At 49.8% G+C, this 16151-nt stretch overlaps 1 protein-coding gene across 8 annotated transcripts in view; it reads left to right on the top strand.

The window, feature by feature from the left end:
• ACLY (ATP citrate lyase) overlaps nt 1-16151 on the top strand; it is a 50554-nt gene that overhangs the window by 1710 nt on the left and 32693 nt on the right. For 4 of the 8 annotated variants that reach the window (XM_080678907.1, XM_080678909.1, XM_080678911.1 and 1 more), the window contains exons 1-3: nt 7840-7979; nt 12356-12537; nt 14215-14337. In XM_080678907.1, the coding sequence (XP_080535033.1) occupies nt 12379-12537; nt 14215-14337 (282 nt within the window). In that variant the 5' untranslated portion in view covers nt 7840-7979; nt 12356-12378. Of the gene's footprint in view, nt 1-7839; nt 7980-12355; nt 12538-14214; nt 14338-16151 lie in introns of those variants that run through there. The other 4 variants (XM_080678910.1, XM_080678912.1, XM_080678914.1 and 1 more) reach the window with 1 other exon arrangement.

Below are 16151 nucleotides of genomic sequence, written 5' to 3' on the forward strand. Positions count from 1 at the left end.
GAGACAGCTTCATAGGGGATTTAAATGAAAATGCCAGCATAACTGAGTTGGAGGTGAGTAGGATGGCGCCAGGGACACCTAAGTACAGAAGGAGGTGAGAAAAGCCCAGATTTAAGTTCACAAGGTGTGTAAGGAGCGGCAACCCCATGCACTGGAGTGAAAATCATCCTGTTTGCCCAATTTGGCTCAGTGGATAGAGTGTTGGCCTGTGGACTGAAGGGTCCTGGGTTCAATTCCAGTCAAGGGCACGTTTCTCTGTTGCAGGCTCAATCCAACCCCTGGCCCTAGTCGGGGTCCTGTGGGAGGCAACCAATCGATGTGTCTCTCTCACATAGATGCTTCTCTCTCTCTGTCTCTACCCCTCCCTTCCACTCCATTAAAAAAAAAAAAATTAAAAAAAAAAACACCTCCTGTCCTAGATTGTTAAGATGGGCACATGTATGAGTTAAACACACTGCTGAAGTCATCAGCAGCTATTTGGAGAAAACTCCTGCAAAAAAGAAATCTATAGATTCAACACAATCCCAATCAAAATGCCAGCAGACATTTTTTTTAGTAATTGACAAGCTGACTCTAAAATTTATGTGGAAATGCAAAGGACCTAGAATAGCCAAAGCAATTTTGAAAAAGGACCAAGAGAGCTTACACTCTCTGTTTTCAAGATTTATTCTAGTCTGGTCTGTGAGCTCAGTGGTTGAGTGTCTACCTATGAACCATGGAGATCGCGGTTTGATTCCCGGTCAGGGCACATGCTTGGGTTGCGGGCTCAATCCCCAGTAGGGGGCGTGCAGGAGGCGGCTGATCAACGATTCTCTCTTATCATTGATGTTTCTATCTCTCGCTCCCACTCCCTTGCCCCTCCCAAATCACAACCCCATCCCCTGCACCGCTGGCTCCCCAGGTAACCACCACCCTTTGGATTACCACCCTGGTCTGAACCCCCATCATCTCTCTTGAATTACTATGATATCCTTCTAACCATATTTCTTCGCTCTACCCTCACCCGCTTCCTTCCCAACAGAGCAGTCAGAATATTCCTTTTGAAATGCCAGTCAGATCTGTTCAAAAACTTGCAGTGGTCCATTTCACTCAGAATGAAAACCGCTCTCTCCATCATCGGCACCCCAGCCACCTGGCCTCCTTATTGTTCCTTGAAGAGAAAAACAGCAGTCTTGCTCCTTTTCTAGGGCCTTTGTTCTGGGTGTTCTCTTAGCCCAAGGTGGCCCGTAATGGGCCTGGAATGCTCCCTCTCCGCCACTTACCTGACCCTCTACCTTCCTTCTTGAATTGCTCAGATCTCGCCTTTGCAATGAGGCTTACCCTGCCGACCACTCTCTAATACACTACATAACTTCTTTCCTTATTTTTTGGATTGTTTATTACTGTTTCCCATGATAAAATGTAAGCTATACATTGCTTTTCTTGTAGTTTTAAAAAAAACAATGTAGGTTTGCTTGTTTTAATTATGTAAATGGAATCATACTATACTTTTATGGTCTACTTTCTTTTAGTCAACGTCATGTTTTTGAGATTAATTTATGTTTTGTGTGTAGCTGCAAGCCATTCATTTTCCTACGTTTGTCACGTTTTTCATTTTGTCAGTATACCTCAACCCATCTATTCAACTGTTGAAGGACATCTGGGCTCCATCCAGTTTTTGGGTAATTGCACATGTGTCTCCAGGCACATGCGTATATGAGATGCTCCGGGGTAGATACCTAAGAGTGGAGCTGCAGGGTCTTAGTGTATGTGACTCTTCAATTTTACTAGATAATTCCCATTGGTTTCCAAAGAGGTTGTATCAATTGGCCCTCCCATCTACATTAAGGTCATCTGTTTGGGCCTCAATTTCCCCTACTTTTTTCTTTTTTTTTTTTTGTAAGAGAACTGGACTAGGGGATTTCTGCATTCTCTTTTGGGTCTGACATTCTATAAATCTGCGATCCTGGGGCCCTGAATAAGCAGCACTTGGGGCTGTGCATGCTTGAGGCAGCACCTAAATTATAAGGGCGAGCGGTGAGCGCAACCCATGCTTGGGATGAGGCCTCCAGACATCCTAGGTGAGGCACAGTCCTAAAACCTTAGGCTTGGTGTTGGGGTAGAGACTTTGGTCCTGATGGAGGCTGGCAATGCTTTTCTGTACACCATGACCTCTGCTTCTGCCTGACCTTGAGAGACTTCCCAGACATGGAACATGGCTAAGAGAGACGAGAGGCAAAAATAATAAACTCACTCAGAGATAAGGTTAAACCTGCCTAGTAAAAGTTCAGGGTAAATGATCCTATTGTGAGAGGTTTTGTGCAAGTTCAGTCTCACAACAGGAAGTGGTAAATGGCCTTCCTAGGAAAAGAGGGGGAATGTCCTAGGAATACACCTGGTGGGGAGGAGACAGCAGCCATTTTTAAGACGGGGTGAGCGCAGAGTTCGGATGACTATGGGACGAGGCTGGCCAGGAGCTGGCTGGTCTGGCTGGGAAATATTTCCTGCTCACAGTTGCTGGCTCTGGCTGAACCACCTGGGGAGCCTCCCCAGGACACCTGGGCCCTTGGCTCCAGTGTTGGGCAAAAAGTGAGTGGGAGCCCAGTGGCTTTTCACAGGGTGGATCATGATGAGTCTCTGATGTAAGCCCCTCTCTCTGGTTGTCACAAGGAGAGAGGTGGGTTTAGAACTGTCCACTCACGTAGGCCCTGCTCCCCCTACTCTTCCCCCACATATTATTTCCTTCATTTGCATGTTCATTTCAGTGTTTATTCAGTCAGACATACAGTGAGTGCCTAACATGTGCCAAATCCCATGCTATGCACTGGCGATGCCAAAATGAACAAGGCATACATTCCTGGCTCATAAGGTGTTCCTAGTCCAGTGGAGAGACCCATTGGATATGATTTTCTTTCCCTCCTCACCTGCAGCAGTTTTAGTGGACGGGGCAAGGGACCTGGCGGCAAAATGATGTTCTTGTGAGGAGTATGTGCTAGCATCCATGCCTTTCACATAGTAGGTGTTCAATGAATATCAGCTAAAATGGATTAAAATCTGAGAGGGAATCATTAGGCAGGCTAAGGCTTCCGAAACTGAGGTAGAATGCCCACAGCTTGGGCACAGAGATTGTACCTGTATTCTGTGTCCAGTGACATGAAACTGTCCTCCAGCCTGTTTTAGAAGATTCAAATAGGAAAAGCAAAAGAGTTTAGAGGTGGTTAAAAAAATTTTTTTTTAAAATAAATCTTTATTGTTCAGATTATTACAGGTGTTCCTCTTTTTTTCCCCCTAGCTCCCCTCCACCTGATTCCCCACACCACCCCATGCCCTTACCCCCCACCACTGTCTTCATCCATAGGTATAAGTTTTTTGTCCAGTCTCTTCCCTCACCCCTCACAACCCCTCCCCCCTGAGAATTGTCAGTCCACTCCCTTTCTATGTCCCTGATTCTATTATATTCACCAGTCCATTCTGTTCTTCAGATTTTTTATTCACTTGATTTTTAGATTCACTTGTTGGTAGGTATGTATTTGATGTCATTTTGTTGTTCATAATTTTTATCTTTACCTTTTTCTTCTTCTTCTTCCTCTTCTTAAAGAACACCCTTCAGCATTTCATGTAATCCTGGTTTGGTGGTGATGAACTCCTTTAGCTTTTTCTTGTCTGTGAAGCTCTTTATCTGACCCTCAACTCTGAATAATAGCTTTGCTGGGTAGAGTAATCTTGGTTGTAGGTTCTTGCTGTTCATCACTTTGAATATTTCTTGCCACTCCCTTCTGGCCTGCATAGTTTCTGTTGAGAAATCAGCTGACAGTCGTATGGGTGCTCCCTTGTAGGTAACTAACCGTTTTTCTCTTGCTGCTTTCAAGATTCTCTCTTTGTCTTTTGCCCTTGGCATTTTAATTATGATGTGTCTTGGTGTGGTCCTCTTTGGATTCCTCTTGTACGGGGTTCTGTGTGCTTCCTGAACTTGTAAGTCTATTTCTTTCACCAGGTAGGGAAAGTTTTCTGTCATTATTTCTTCTAATAGGTTTTCAATATTTTGCTCTTTCTCTTCTTCTGGCACCCCAAAAATTCGGATGTTGGTACGCTTAAAGTTGTCCCAGAGGCTCCTTACACTATCTTCATATTTTTGGATTTTTTCTTTTTGTTTTTCTGGTTGGGTGTTTTTTGTTTCCTCATATTTCAGATCTTTGGTTTGATTCTTGGGGTACGTTGATCTACAGTTGAGTTTCTGTATATTCTTTATTTCAGACAGTGTATGCTTAATTTCTGACTGGTCCTTTTCCATTTTTTTGGCATTCTCATTAAGGTCCTTGAAGGTCTCACTAAGCTCCTCGGAGGTCTCATCAAGTTTCTCGGCGGTTTTTAGAAGATTCTTGAGTAACCTTATAAATGTGGTTCTGAACTCTATGTCGTCCATTAGTTTGCTTTCCTCTATTTCTCTCATTTGTGACATGTTTCTTTGTCTCCGCATTTTGTTGCTTCCTTGTATTGATGGAGTGGCTTTGTGTGGTAGGTGTCCTATAAGGGGCCAGTAGCTCAGCCTCCCCAATCACCTCAGGTGGACGCCTTTGGTACACCCCTTTGTGGGCTGAGTGCAAAGTCTTGGTGTAGTTAAGCCTTGATTGCTGTTGGTACACTGGGAGGAATTGACCTCCAGGCCAATTGGCTGTGAGGACCCGCTGTGTCTATAATGGAAGAACTGCTGCGCTGGAGACACGCTTATGGTGCAGGACTTGTTTCAGTGGGGCTTTGGTGCTCACTGAGTCTGCCTCTTGAATGTGTCACTTATGGATGTGAGGAGTTGAAATCTGGTGTCTCACACTGATCACTAGGTACACTGGCTTCTGGATCTCCAATGGGGTGCAGGTCAGCTACTGTCTGAGGCCACCCAGCAGGAGCTACAGCAAGAACTACAGTTTTCTCCTCTTTGCTTGGGGTTTGGAGGTTTTGGAGCTGTCTGACCCGGGCTGCAAGTTTGCTAGGTTAAGCTGCGATAGGGCAGGCCATTCATATGCTAAAGCCGCTGCTTGGAGCTTGGGTGGGTTTGTAGATTGTGCAGGGCGGGGTCTCAGGGCGTGACTAGGCTAGGGCGTGGCAAACAGCGATGGCTGCCAGTTACCCGACTCTGTGGCTCTGGGTCTCCGACTGTGTCCCCGTGTCCCGCGCCCCAGCACAATAAACAATTGTTCCTGCGCGCAGCCCTGCAAGCAAGCCTCCCTCACTTTCCGACCCCACGGCAGACAGTCCAGCTTCTCCCCGTAGGAGTTTGGGTCCCCCGCGTCTCCCCAGAAACTGGAGTTCGGAGTAATCGGGAGCTTATCTCCCTTCGGGTTGAAAAAAGCAGCGCTCCCAGTCACCCTTCGCCAGCCCTATTCCTGCGTCTCCGTACCTCAGCTTTTCAGCACTTGTGCACCCCTCAATGCTGTTTGCTCTTTCCTTTTAGTTGTAGAACTTCCACTCAGCCAGCTTTCCCGTGGTTCTGGGTGATAGACGTTTTGTCTTTTAGTTGTAGTTTTGAAATTGTTGTGCGAGGCAGCAGTTTAGGTGTTTACCTATGCCGCCATCTTGGCTCCACTCTAAAAAATGTTTTTAAATAATATTTTTATTGATTTTTTTTTTTTTTAGAGAGAGGTAGGGAGAGAAACATCGATGAGAGAGAAACATTGATCAGCTGCCTCCTGCATGCCCCCTGCTGGGGATTGAGCCCACAACTAGGGTATGTCCTTTGACTGGAAATCGAACCAGCAACCTCTTGGTACATGGGTCAACACTCAGCCACTGAGCTACACTGGCCAGGCGAATTTAGAGCTTTTGAGAAGATGAGGCCATATTGATTAATTTGGGGTACAGGAGTCTCTGTGGGGACTTGGTAGAGTAATGAGAGAGTCTTTTCTGGGGAGGTCAGGGGTTGGGAGTGAGGGGCAGAAGCCTTGAATGGGACCACTGAGAAAACTGAAAAACTTCAGTGATTGATTCATGGACTCTGGCCAACACTGCTCCTCCCTCACTCTCTGGACAGTTACTTTCTCCTTACCCCTGTGCAGGACTAGTCAAATTTGGACCCAGCAACACCTAGAGGGAGAACTTAATCACTTAGCCAACATTTATTGAGCGTTTTCTAAGTACCAGGCCCTATTCAAAGTGCTGAAGACACAGCAGTGAAGAAAACAAAAATCCCTATCTTCATGGCCATATGCAAGTATAGCTGAAGGAATAAGTTGTTAGAAATGAAACAGTTGGGGCAAAGGGCACGCACATTTAAAATTTTATCAATATTGCCAAGTTGGTATACAAAGAGTTTATTACAGTTTATTTTCCACCTGGATGCCTGTTTCTGGACCAGTCTGTCTTTCTAACCAGAGGGATAACTCCTGCACAGGTGATCCGTCCTGACTGCAATCTTTCCATTAGCTCACCAAGACCCTGAGTTGCTGTCTCCCAAGGCCAGAAATGGGACACTTTCATAGATGTTTTCTTTACCTACAGAGAGGTGATCCTTCTCTGAGATTTGTGCTGTTTGGGAAGATTCCTGGTAGGGGTGGAGCTCAACCCATGCAGGGGTGAGAGAGACTGTGGGGCCAAGAAAGAGAGGAGGTGAGGAGTTATTTCAAAAGGAAGGGACCAGAAAGTGATGTCATCAGGGGTCACTTATTTCAGGCATGGGCAGCAAATTTAGCTTCCCCGCTCCTGGCTACCACTGGATTGGGGGGGAGGAGGGCATAGCACAGTTTTTTGTCATAAGAATGTCACAACATTGCTACAGTGTGAGTGTTACCCAGGTGCTTGGCAGGGGCACAGGCATGCTGACTCTCTGTACATTGGCCTGACCAGCTGCTCAGTCCATGATTCTCCACCCTGAAGTTAAACAGCTGTTAGGGTCAGGGAGCAGCTGGAAAGACCTACAAGACTGGGGTAATGTTGACTGCTCCAGAATGTTGGAGCAGTAAATATTATGTCCTGGGTTCTAAGACTGATTTCAAATATTCTCCCCAACAATCTCACCAGTACCTATCATATCGGGTGTCCCGGTTTTTTGGTTCGGAAAATATAGTCTGTTTCATAGATAATGGAGAATAGTGAGGGAGCAGTTCATTCATTCCAGTGTCTATGCGTGGGCTGGGGGGTGGAAGGAGGAGCAGGAGAGTGGCAGGGATGGCCCCAGCTCTGCACTAGAAACTTCCATGAAACCGCGGTGGGTTGAGCAGGCGAGTGCGATGCATGGCACCCTTCTAGCCTCACTTGCTCACCCTGTCCCCCGCCCAATCCCATACTGGGAAGTCTGGGAAATTAGCTTCGTCTCTCAGCCTCGCCCCAACGACTCAACCTAGAGGGTCCGCGTGCATGTGGGAAAGCAGTTTGCCACTGCTTTTTAAAAAGCGGGGTTAAGCAACTGGGTTCGGTGTGGCCCATTTCAGGCAGCTGGGATGCGGACGTCAGTTTTTCCCATGGGGAAACAGGAAGGAGACTTCAGGTCCTCAAAGCAGCGCTACAGCCAGTTGGGCCAACAAACAACACCTTTTCCCTCCCCACTCCACACCCCCGTCGGAGTGGCGGCCGGCCCAGCCCCTCTAGGCGATCAGGCCACGGCCCCCAGCCCGGTACGTTCTCCTCCCGGCATAGCTCGGCCCATCTCCCCACCCGAGACTCCGCCCCCGATCCCTCCCCGGCCCAGCAGGCTCCGGAGAGGCGGCGCCCGCGGTTGTATGGGAAGGATACGCTGGCGGGACTACAAGTCCCAGCAGCCCCTGGGACCCGCCCACTGGGCGGAGCTATACAGGGCAGCGAATTAGGAAGAGCCCTGGCGCTCAGGCTAGGGAACGCATGTAACCAATCGCCGGGCGGCTCAAGACGTGTGCTGATAGGGGCGGGGAGAAGCCCTCTGGGGCCAGGACAAAAGCCGGATCCCTAGCGGCTGCGAGAGGCTGGCGCGCTCCGGAGAGTGGGCGTTGGGTCCCGGCCTGTGGAGGTAGCGCCCCGCACGGACTTTCGCAGAGGTGAGTGTCGGGCGGCTGCTTTCCCGGTAGGGCCCTCACCTGGCCCAGGAGCTTCCTGCCTCCCTCCCACAACCCGGAACCGCCTCCACAGAGGCCGGCTTGGTGTTAACGCACCCTCCCTGCACCTCCTTGGAAGTTTTTTGGGGGGTTACCCTTTAGGTTAGACTTCGTCTGAGACCCCGGCCAGCATCCACGTGCGACTAACCCCCAACCCTCCCACCTTCCAGTTTCTGGGAGTTTGCACAGGCTTCCGCCGTCCTTGCTTCTCTTCCCCCTGAAATCGCACTTCTCCATGCTGGCGCCCCTCACCCCCTCCCGGGGCCAGTTATTGAGCTTCCTCAGGCTTTATCGGGCCACCCCTTGCCCCCATCCGGTCCCCCCACCGGATGCGGGGAACGGGAAGTAGAGAGAACGGTGACCTCTTGTCTCACTCCGGCCCCTCACAAGCCGGGCTCAGGCCCTTCCTCTTAGTTCCGTAGAGTCCACTGAGCCCCGCGCCGAAGTGGAGGGAGCCACCTGGGCGTGCCGCCGCGACGGGCCACGCGGGGTTGGGCTGCCCCAGGCCTGGCCTCGCCGCGAGGACCTGGCCATAGAGTGGCGATGCAGGAAGGACCCTCCTCGCTTCGGAGGTGCCGTCGGGCCAAGCCTCTAAGCGACAGATGGCCGGGGTGCCCGTCTCCCTCCCCACCCTTGGCGCCGACGCCAAGGTTGGCCGAAGCCAGGTCCTCAAGGGGCCGGAGGATGCCGCCGCCGCCGCCCTCCCGTCGGGCCTGGACGAGGGCCAGTCCCCCGCGCCTGCTGCCCTCCCCAACCTTGGCAGATACCGTGTGCAGTTCCAAGGAATTGTGCATGCCGTTAGGTGGTCCTCCGCAGTCTGCCCCGAAGAGGGTTTTGGAAAGGATGGTGGGGAGCAGTGCTTAGCACAGTAACTTTGCTCTCTGTTTCAGCCAGGTCAGTTCCTTGGATTTCTGAAATGTTGGGTGAGGGACAGCTAGCTGGTAGACCCCAGCTGCCCAGACGAGTAATTTTCACCTCTTACAGAGCTTCTTAACTTAGGAGACTTGGATAGGAAGATCCCTCAGACACCTGGCAGCTGGTATCTCCACCCCCATTATGACACTATGTAGGGGCACTCACAGAACTGCCCTCAAAAAACCCCAACCTTAGGGCTGCTAACCTTAAAATGAGTACTTTTTATCTTTCCCGGAGAGAGACACTAAGTAGCATCCCCAGTGCTTCTGCTCCACTGGCTGTGTCCCAGCTGTACATTCCTGGGGAACAGGCTCCTTTCATTCAACCTTCCCTGTGGGCTGCTTCTGCCTTTGGTAGCTGCTGTAGATGAACTCAATCCTGGGTCACATACCCCTTCTGCAGAAAAGACCCCATTCAGCTCATTAGGTCCCTCCCGTGGGGGGGTGGGGGAGAGAGAGAGAGAATATGAATAATGTGTATAATGTGTTTTAGGTTCTCACATGGTTTACCCACTTAACTGTTACTAGGTAACAGTTTCTTGGGCCTCACAGTAGACCCCTGAGGTCTTAGCTCTGCCCTGAAACCATCTATCACCAGTCTGACAGCACATTCAGACTAAGATTTTGTAGGGGTGCTCCTCAAACCCAGATTGGTATCCACTTTAAGTCTCATCGTCACTAGAGCAAATGTTGACTGAAGGTCTGGGGCCATCAGATGGTAGTCACAGGAGATAATCACAGGGAGTACCTGGAAATGATATGCATAATTGGGTATGTGCACATTTTTTTTTTTTTTTTGGACTTTCTGATGCTCAAATGAGTTTGAGATTTCAAATAGGTTAAGAGCCGCTGCCCTAGAGAGACTTCAAGACCCGTTGAATGATTAAACTTGTGACTTATCTCCACCCAGTTCACTCCCTGGGTTTGTGAGCCTTGGTGAATATGCAGAGGCCATTCTTTTCCTGCTCTTATTCTCTTTATTGTCCTTGAGAGGGCTTGCCCCATCTAAGCCAGACTGCTCTGGTAGCATATCTTTTCTATTTTCTATCCTGCATCATCCCCCTCTTGTGTCTTCTCCCATCTTCTTTTGAGGACTTTATGGGGATGAGCTCTTGGATCTGAGATTTGATCTGGTGCTCAAGAAAATAGTGATTTTTTTTTTTTTTTTTTTTTAAATTCAGCTACAGAAGTCCCTTTTCTCACCCTGTCCTTTCCAAAGTTGGGTCTCTGTCTGTTTTGGCAGGTGCCAAGTTTGGGGGAGTGTTGTTCTGGGAGTGTCTGTCAGACTTCTCTCTGTTGGAGGGGCTTAGCTGGGGGCTTCCTCCTCCTGGATTTTCTGATCGCTTGTGCCTAATGTGTCTGAACTGCTGAGGGTGGTAGAAGCTGCCCTCTCCTTTCTCTGCTTGACCTGCCCTGGGCTGCACTCTGGGAGGAGAGTGGGGGCCGGTGTACCCATCTGATTTCAGGACCAGTTTTTCTGGTCTGAGTCAAGAAGGTTGGGAAATGGAGCTGGAGTGGGTGGGGGTGGAGGACTGTGGGGCAGTGGGGCTGACTGAGGCATCTCCTTCTGAAACTCATGTTTCTATGGAGCTGGAAGTCATTTCAGGGGGAGGCCAGAAAAGGGAATGTCTTGTTTGAGCCCCTTCCCTGCTATCCCACTTTGGGCCAGACACCACACTGAATGCGCCTATTGTGCCCAGCCCTGGACCAGCTGGGAGGCTGGGGGAACCAGCCAAGCCAGGATTAGAACCTGAAGCTCCAGCCTGGCCATTTGGGAGGGAGGTGCAGAGTGGCCCATGGTACACTGGCCTTCCTGAGCTGGGAATGTGTGTTTAAACCAGCCAACTCCCTAACTCTGCCCTCCTTTATTTGCTCTTGCCTTTTCTCCTCTAGCAAATTCAGCAACTTCAGTTCTGGATCTTTGTGGGCGAGACAGGAGTGTCTTTTCATGATCTGGCAAGCTCTTAGCATGATGGCTTATGTTCCTTTCTCTCCACTGTCCCTCTCCTCAACTCGCTCTTGTCACTACCCATGGGAGAGAATGGGTGTATCAGAGCAAAATGGTGGAGAGGGGAATGAAATTGTCACACAGACCCTTTTTTGAGGTGAAGAGGGGACATGGCCTGTTCCTTTCAGAAATGGTCTTTTTCCTTGAGCTCAAGTGTGGGGTTTTCAAGGGACCAGGAGTAAAAGGGTTTGGGTCCCCTACTAAGAGTTAGGCTTCTTGGACAAGTTATCTTAACTCCTCTGAGCTTCTGTTCCTCATCTAAGAAACGGGGTAATGAATCCCAATGCAACTCACAGGGCTCACATAAGGTGAGTTTCTATGTACATGTGACTAAGGATGATTTCTGCCTCCTCCCCCAGCCCTGGCTCAGTTAGAAGTGACCAGTTCAGGATGGTCCCCGGGGAGGCTCTGTTTTGCTCTAAGTTAGCAGCTGGGTGACTCAGTGGACCGGGTGGGTTGCACTGAAGGTCATAGTCCCCCGCCCTGTGTCTGCTCTGAACTCAGGAGTGGGAGTGTGGTGCCCTGGGAGAAATGAGCTTTGAGATTACTCTTCTTTTTTTTTTTTTTTTTTAATATTTTATTGATTTCTTACAGAGAGGAAAGGGAGAGGATAGATAGTTAGAAACATCGATGAGAGAGAAACATTGATCAGCCGCCTCCTGCACACCTCCCACTGGGGATGTGCCCGCAACCCAGGTACATGCCCTTAACCGGAATCGAACCCGGGACCCCTCAGTCCGCAGGCCGACGCTCTATCCACTGAGCCAAACCGGTCAGAGCGAGATTACTCTTCTTCTTTGTTTCTCAGGGGGCTTGTTCTTGCCCAAGGCGGAGTAAACTTGTTCACCTGACCTTTTCAGCTTGCAGGTGTGTGTGTGTGTGTGTGTGTGTGTGTGTGTGTGTGTGTGAAGTGGGTGAATCTGGGTGTGGGGGAGACAAAACCTGTAGGGGGAGTCAGACTAGCATTGCACAAGTTGGCTGCTCTCCCCACAGGTCACAGAACCAAAGGGTGTGTTTCAGTGTCTGTGTGCCCACCTTGGGTGGGACCAGCACTGAGGTTTGGGTCATACCACTGATAATGCTGTTCTCCCCATCCATCTGCCTTGGTTGTAGGATGAATGTTGGCATGAGTGAGCTGGTTTGCCTAGAGGGAGTAGAGATAGGATTGAGGCCAAGGGTCAGAGAGGAAAGGCCAGCCTTATATTTCTTACCATCTTCCCTCCCCCACCATTTCCTGACCCTCCTCTGCTGTTTGGGAACCCAGCCCTATTGCTGGGTAGCCCTTTTCTCCCTCTGGAGAAGTCCTGAGATCTGGTTGTATTGTCTGGGGGCAGCTGGGTGCGACTGCCCTGCTGGAGAAGATAGTGCTTCCATTTCCTGCCCCTTCTGATCAACAGGTAGAGCAGGTCCCTCTGCAGCCATGTCGGCCAAGGCGATTTCAGAGCAGACGGGCAAAGAACTCCTTTACAAGTACATCTGCACCACCTCGGCTATCCAGAACAGGTTCAAGTATGCCCGGGTCACCCCTGACACAGATTGGGCCCGCCTGCTGCAAGACCACCCCTGGCTGCTCAGCCAGGTGAGTTTGTCCCCGTCGGACCCTTCATCCACGCCGAGTTCAAGAGAAAGCAGCCAGTCTGTTGGAGATGTTCAAGTGGGTCATGAGATGGCAGACTGCCTGCATCAGTGGACAGCATGCAGTGGGCTGAGCAGGGTTTTTGTTCAAAAAGTAATGGAAAAAATATCACCTGTGAATAGTTTTTCCATTAGTTTTTAGAGAGAGTGGAAGGGAGGAAGGGAGAGAGAGAAACAAAGACAGACATTGATGTGAGAGAGATACATCAGTTGATTGCCTCCCGCACACACCCCAACCGGGGCCAGGGATTGAACCTGCAACCCAGGTACATGCCCTTGACCGAGAATCCAACCCATGACCCTTTGGTACTCGGCTTGACGCTCTAATGGCTGAGCACATCTTCCAGGGCTGAGCATTTTGTGTTCAGCTCCCTGCATGTTAAGGTACCCTGGCATGGCATACAGAGCATGGGCTTGGAGCTGGACAAATAAGTCCAAATGTCAGCCCTCTGTTTATTGACCATGTGGCCTGGAGCAAACCATTTTACCTCTCTGAGTTTCATGGGCATAACCCTCACCCAGTGCACTAAAAGGATTAGCAGTAAGGTCCGGAAAGCCTTTGGTGTGCTGCCTGTCACTTGGTAGATGCTCAGTGAAAAGCAGGTATGCCTGTCGTCGTCCCTGCCCCCCACCCCCTCCACCACCACACACACACTCCCCAGTGGAGCATATCATGAATGGCAGGGCCATGAGGAAATGTGACATTGTACTTTGTGTAGAATGGCTAATGGCCTTGGGTGGGGGGCAGCTTGGCATAGAGGCTATTCTTTAGATCCCTGTAGGGCACTGTTGGCAAGTGTTGGGAAGCTCAGACTTTGGCAGGGCCCAGAGAGCAGCCCTAGGACCAGTGGTGGGGGTTTCAGGAATGCACATGTCTTCCCACCGCAAAGGGAGCTGCCTCTGGAGGTAGTGAATTTCCTGGCACTGGAGTGTATGAGCAGTGTCTGGGGGCTCCTTATTGGGCTTGTAGACAGGGATGGAGTTGACCAGATGACCTCTCAGGTCCTTTGTCACCCCAGAGTTCTATCTCTCTGTTCTTCCTTTTGGAACACTGGCTGGTCCATGCTCTGAGTGTGGGGGAGATAAAAGCCGGAGGTTAAACCTAAAGCTTATGGTTTATTGAAGCTAAGATACCACATAGAGGGAGGGGAGGGAATCATTTATTTAGCAGGTATTTGGTGAGCACCTACTCTATGCCAGGCCCTATCCTGGGCAGGGGTAGTTCTAGATTCCTGGTTGTCAAGAAAGATGTAGGCTGTGGGACAGGTGAGGGAAGCGTCCAGGAGTTGACCCTAAAAGAGGGGAGGGATTGGTTTGGGGAGCAGGGTGGATTGTGCTTTGTGTCCCCAAACTGTCACCTCTTTTTTTTTTTTTAATGCATTTTTATTGATTTCAGAGAGGGAGAGAAACATCAATGATGAGAGAGAATCATTGATTAGCTGCCTCCTGCACGCCCCCTACTGGGGATCGAGTCCACAATCCCGGCATGTGTCCTTGACCAGAATTGAACTCAGGACCCTTCACTCCGCAGACTGACGCTTTATCCACTGAGCTGAACCGACTAGGGCTGTCACTCTACCTTCTCTTTCCTTGCTCTAAATACAAACTCTTCTCATTCCAGAGCTTGGTGGTCAAGCCAGACCAACTGATCAAACGGCGTGGCAAGCTGGGCCTAGTTGGGGTCAACCTCACTCTGGATGGGGTCAAGTCCTGGCTGAAGCCACGACTGGGACAGGAAGCCGCAGTGAGTCTGGGTATGGGGTTGGGGTGGCCGTGCTGTGGTTGCAGAAGCAAACATGGTCACTAGATTAGTAACTGTATAGATCACCCCCACACGGGTAAGACTGCAGCCAGGGGAAGGCAGAGTCCTGTGGAGCTGACTTAGTCAGCAGGGCCAGTCTTGGTGCTCGTTCCCAGCTCCCCCTATCAGGGAATGGCCAGATGTGCTGCAAAAGTGACCCCAGTACAATTTGAGAGCCACGTGGAAGTTGTCTTCTTTTTCATTGGCAATCTGAGATGGGACTCTGAGGCCCATTCTGGGAATCCCTTCTTTTCAATTTCCAGAAAGGTCATGGTAGCTTGTCATGACATGGAAATCCTAAGAGGGTGGGTAAAAAAAGTTGAAAAAGAGAGATGCAGAATCATTTAGCAGAGGTATGACTTGGCCAAGAATCTAGAACACGACAGTTAATAGTACTGATGAGTAAATTAAATTATTGGCTTCTCCTGGCTTGGTGTTTAATCTCAACTCTGTAGATGAGAGAGCTAAAATGAAATATGATTTGGGAAGGTTAAAAGATGCTCAGAAATAAAATTGCATTTCTTCTCACTCCCAAAGGGGAGCTGGAGAATTGAGGGGAGGATGTGCTGAGGCTTGGCTTAGACTGGGGAGATTGTGCCATCCACACCTGGCTTTGTCCCCTCTGGGGTGACTGTGGACTGGGGATGACCTTTCTTCCGTGGCTCCTCGGAAATAGGATGAAGGTGATGATGGAGTCATCCTCCTCTCTGATTGGGCTTCCTTAAATCAGCTCTTCGCCCTAATTTTGTTCTTGGCCCTATAGGTAAAGAGGGATCCTTGAAGTTGTACATGAGCCGGGGGTGAAGGATCTTGACCTTTGTGCTTCCAGGGAAAGGACAGCAGGATTGGGGGATGAGCAGTGTCCTCAGGGAAGTCCTCATGCTCCCTTCTCCTCAGCTGGCTGTGGAGGGCATGACAGAACGTCTGAGCTGGCAGTGGCTTTGGCCCAGGAGCGGCTCATTACCCTGATGGATCACTGTCTGGTCTCTGACTCAGCGTGATGCATGGGCAGGCGGGGCTTCAGGATACTCTGGGATGAGGGATGTCTGCCTTGGCTGCCACCAGGGATCCACTCAAACTGATTAGCTCTGCAGGCCTGTTGTCATCAGTGATGAAAGTCTGCGTGGAAAAGTTTTCCCCGTCAAGCTCTTGCTCTCCTCTGCTCCCACCCTTCCGCCCCCACCATGGTTCCCCATGCCTGACTGGTCCTTGGGCTGGCACTCCTGCCTGAGTTCTGAGATAGCCTTGGTTTGTCTGAGCTCTAATTTGTGTGATGGCAGGGAGGGAGGTGACTCCCCATCTCTGTGCTTTTGGGGGTGAGACAATGTTGCAGCTCATTTATCACCTCCAGATGAGGCAGAAAAAGAATGCGCTAGGTCAGTACGCGTCTAAGTGTGGCTGGCACCAGGGCAAGCCGAGGGAAGAGGGGATCTCAGGAGGACTTCTTTAGCTAGGGCCGTGATTTTCAACCTTTTTCATCTCGGGACACAAAGTAATTACTAAAATTCTGCATCACACCAATATATATATATTTTTTGCCGATCCCACACAAAAAAAGGTATAATTTTGATTAATTCCCACTGGACGGCTATTGTGTTGGCTGTTGTCATTTTACTATTTGACAATCTAAGGGAAAAGAGGTCAGTGCCCCTGACTAAATAGCTAGTTATTGCATGTCTTAAAATTTTTTTTGCAGCACAGTTGTTGAAAATCGCTAGGTTAGGGGTCTGTGGCCCGATTGCCCTGGTTTCTGGAAA

Source organism: Plecotus auritus (genome assembly GCF_963455305.1).
Source record: "Plecotus auritus genome assembly, chromosome: 7".
Lineage (NCBI taxonomy): Eukaryota > Metazoa > Chordata > Mammalia > Chiroptera > Vespertilionidae > Plecotus > Plecotus auritus.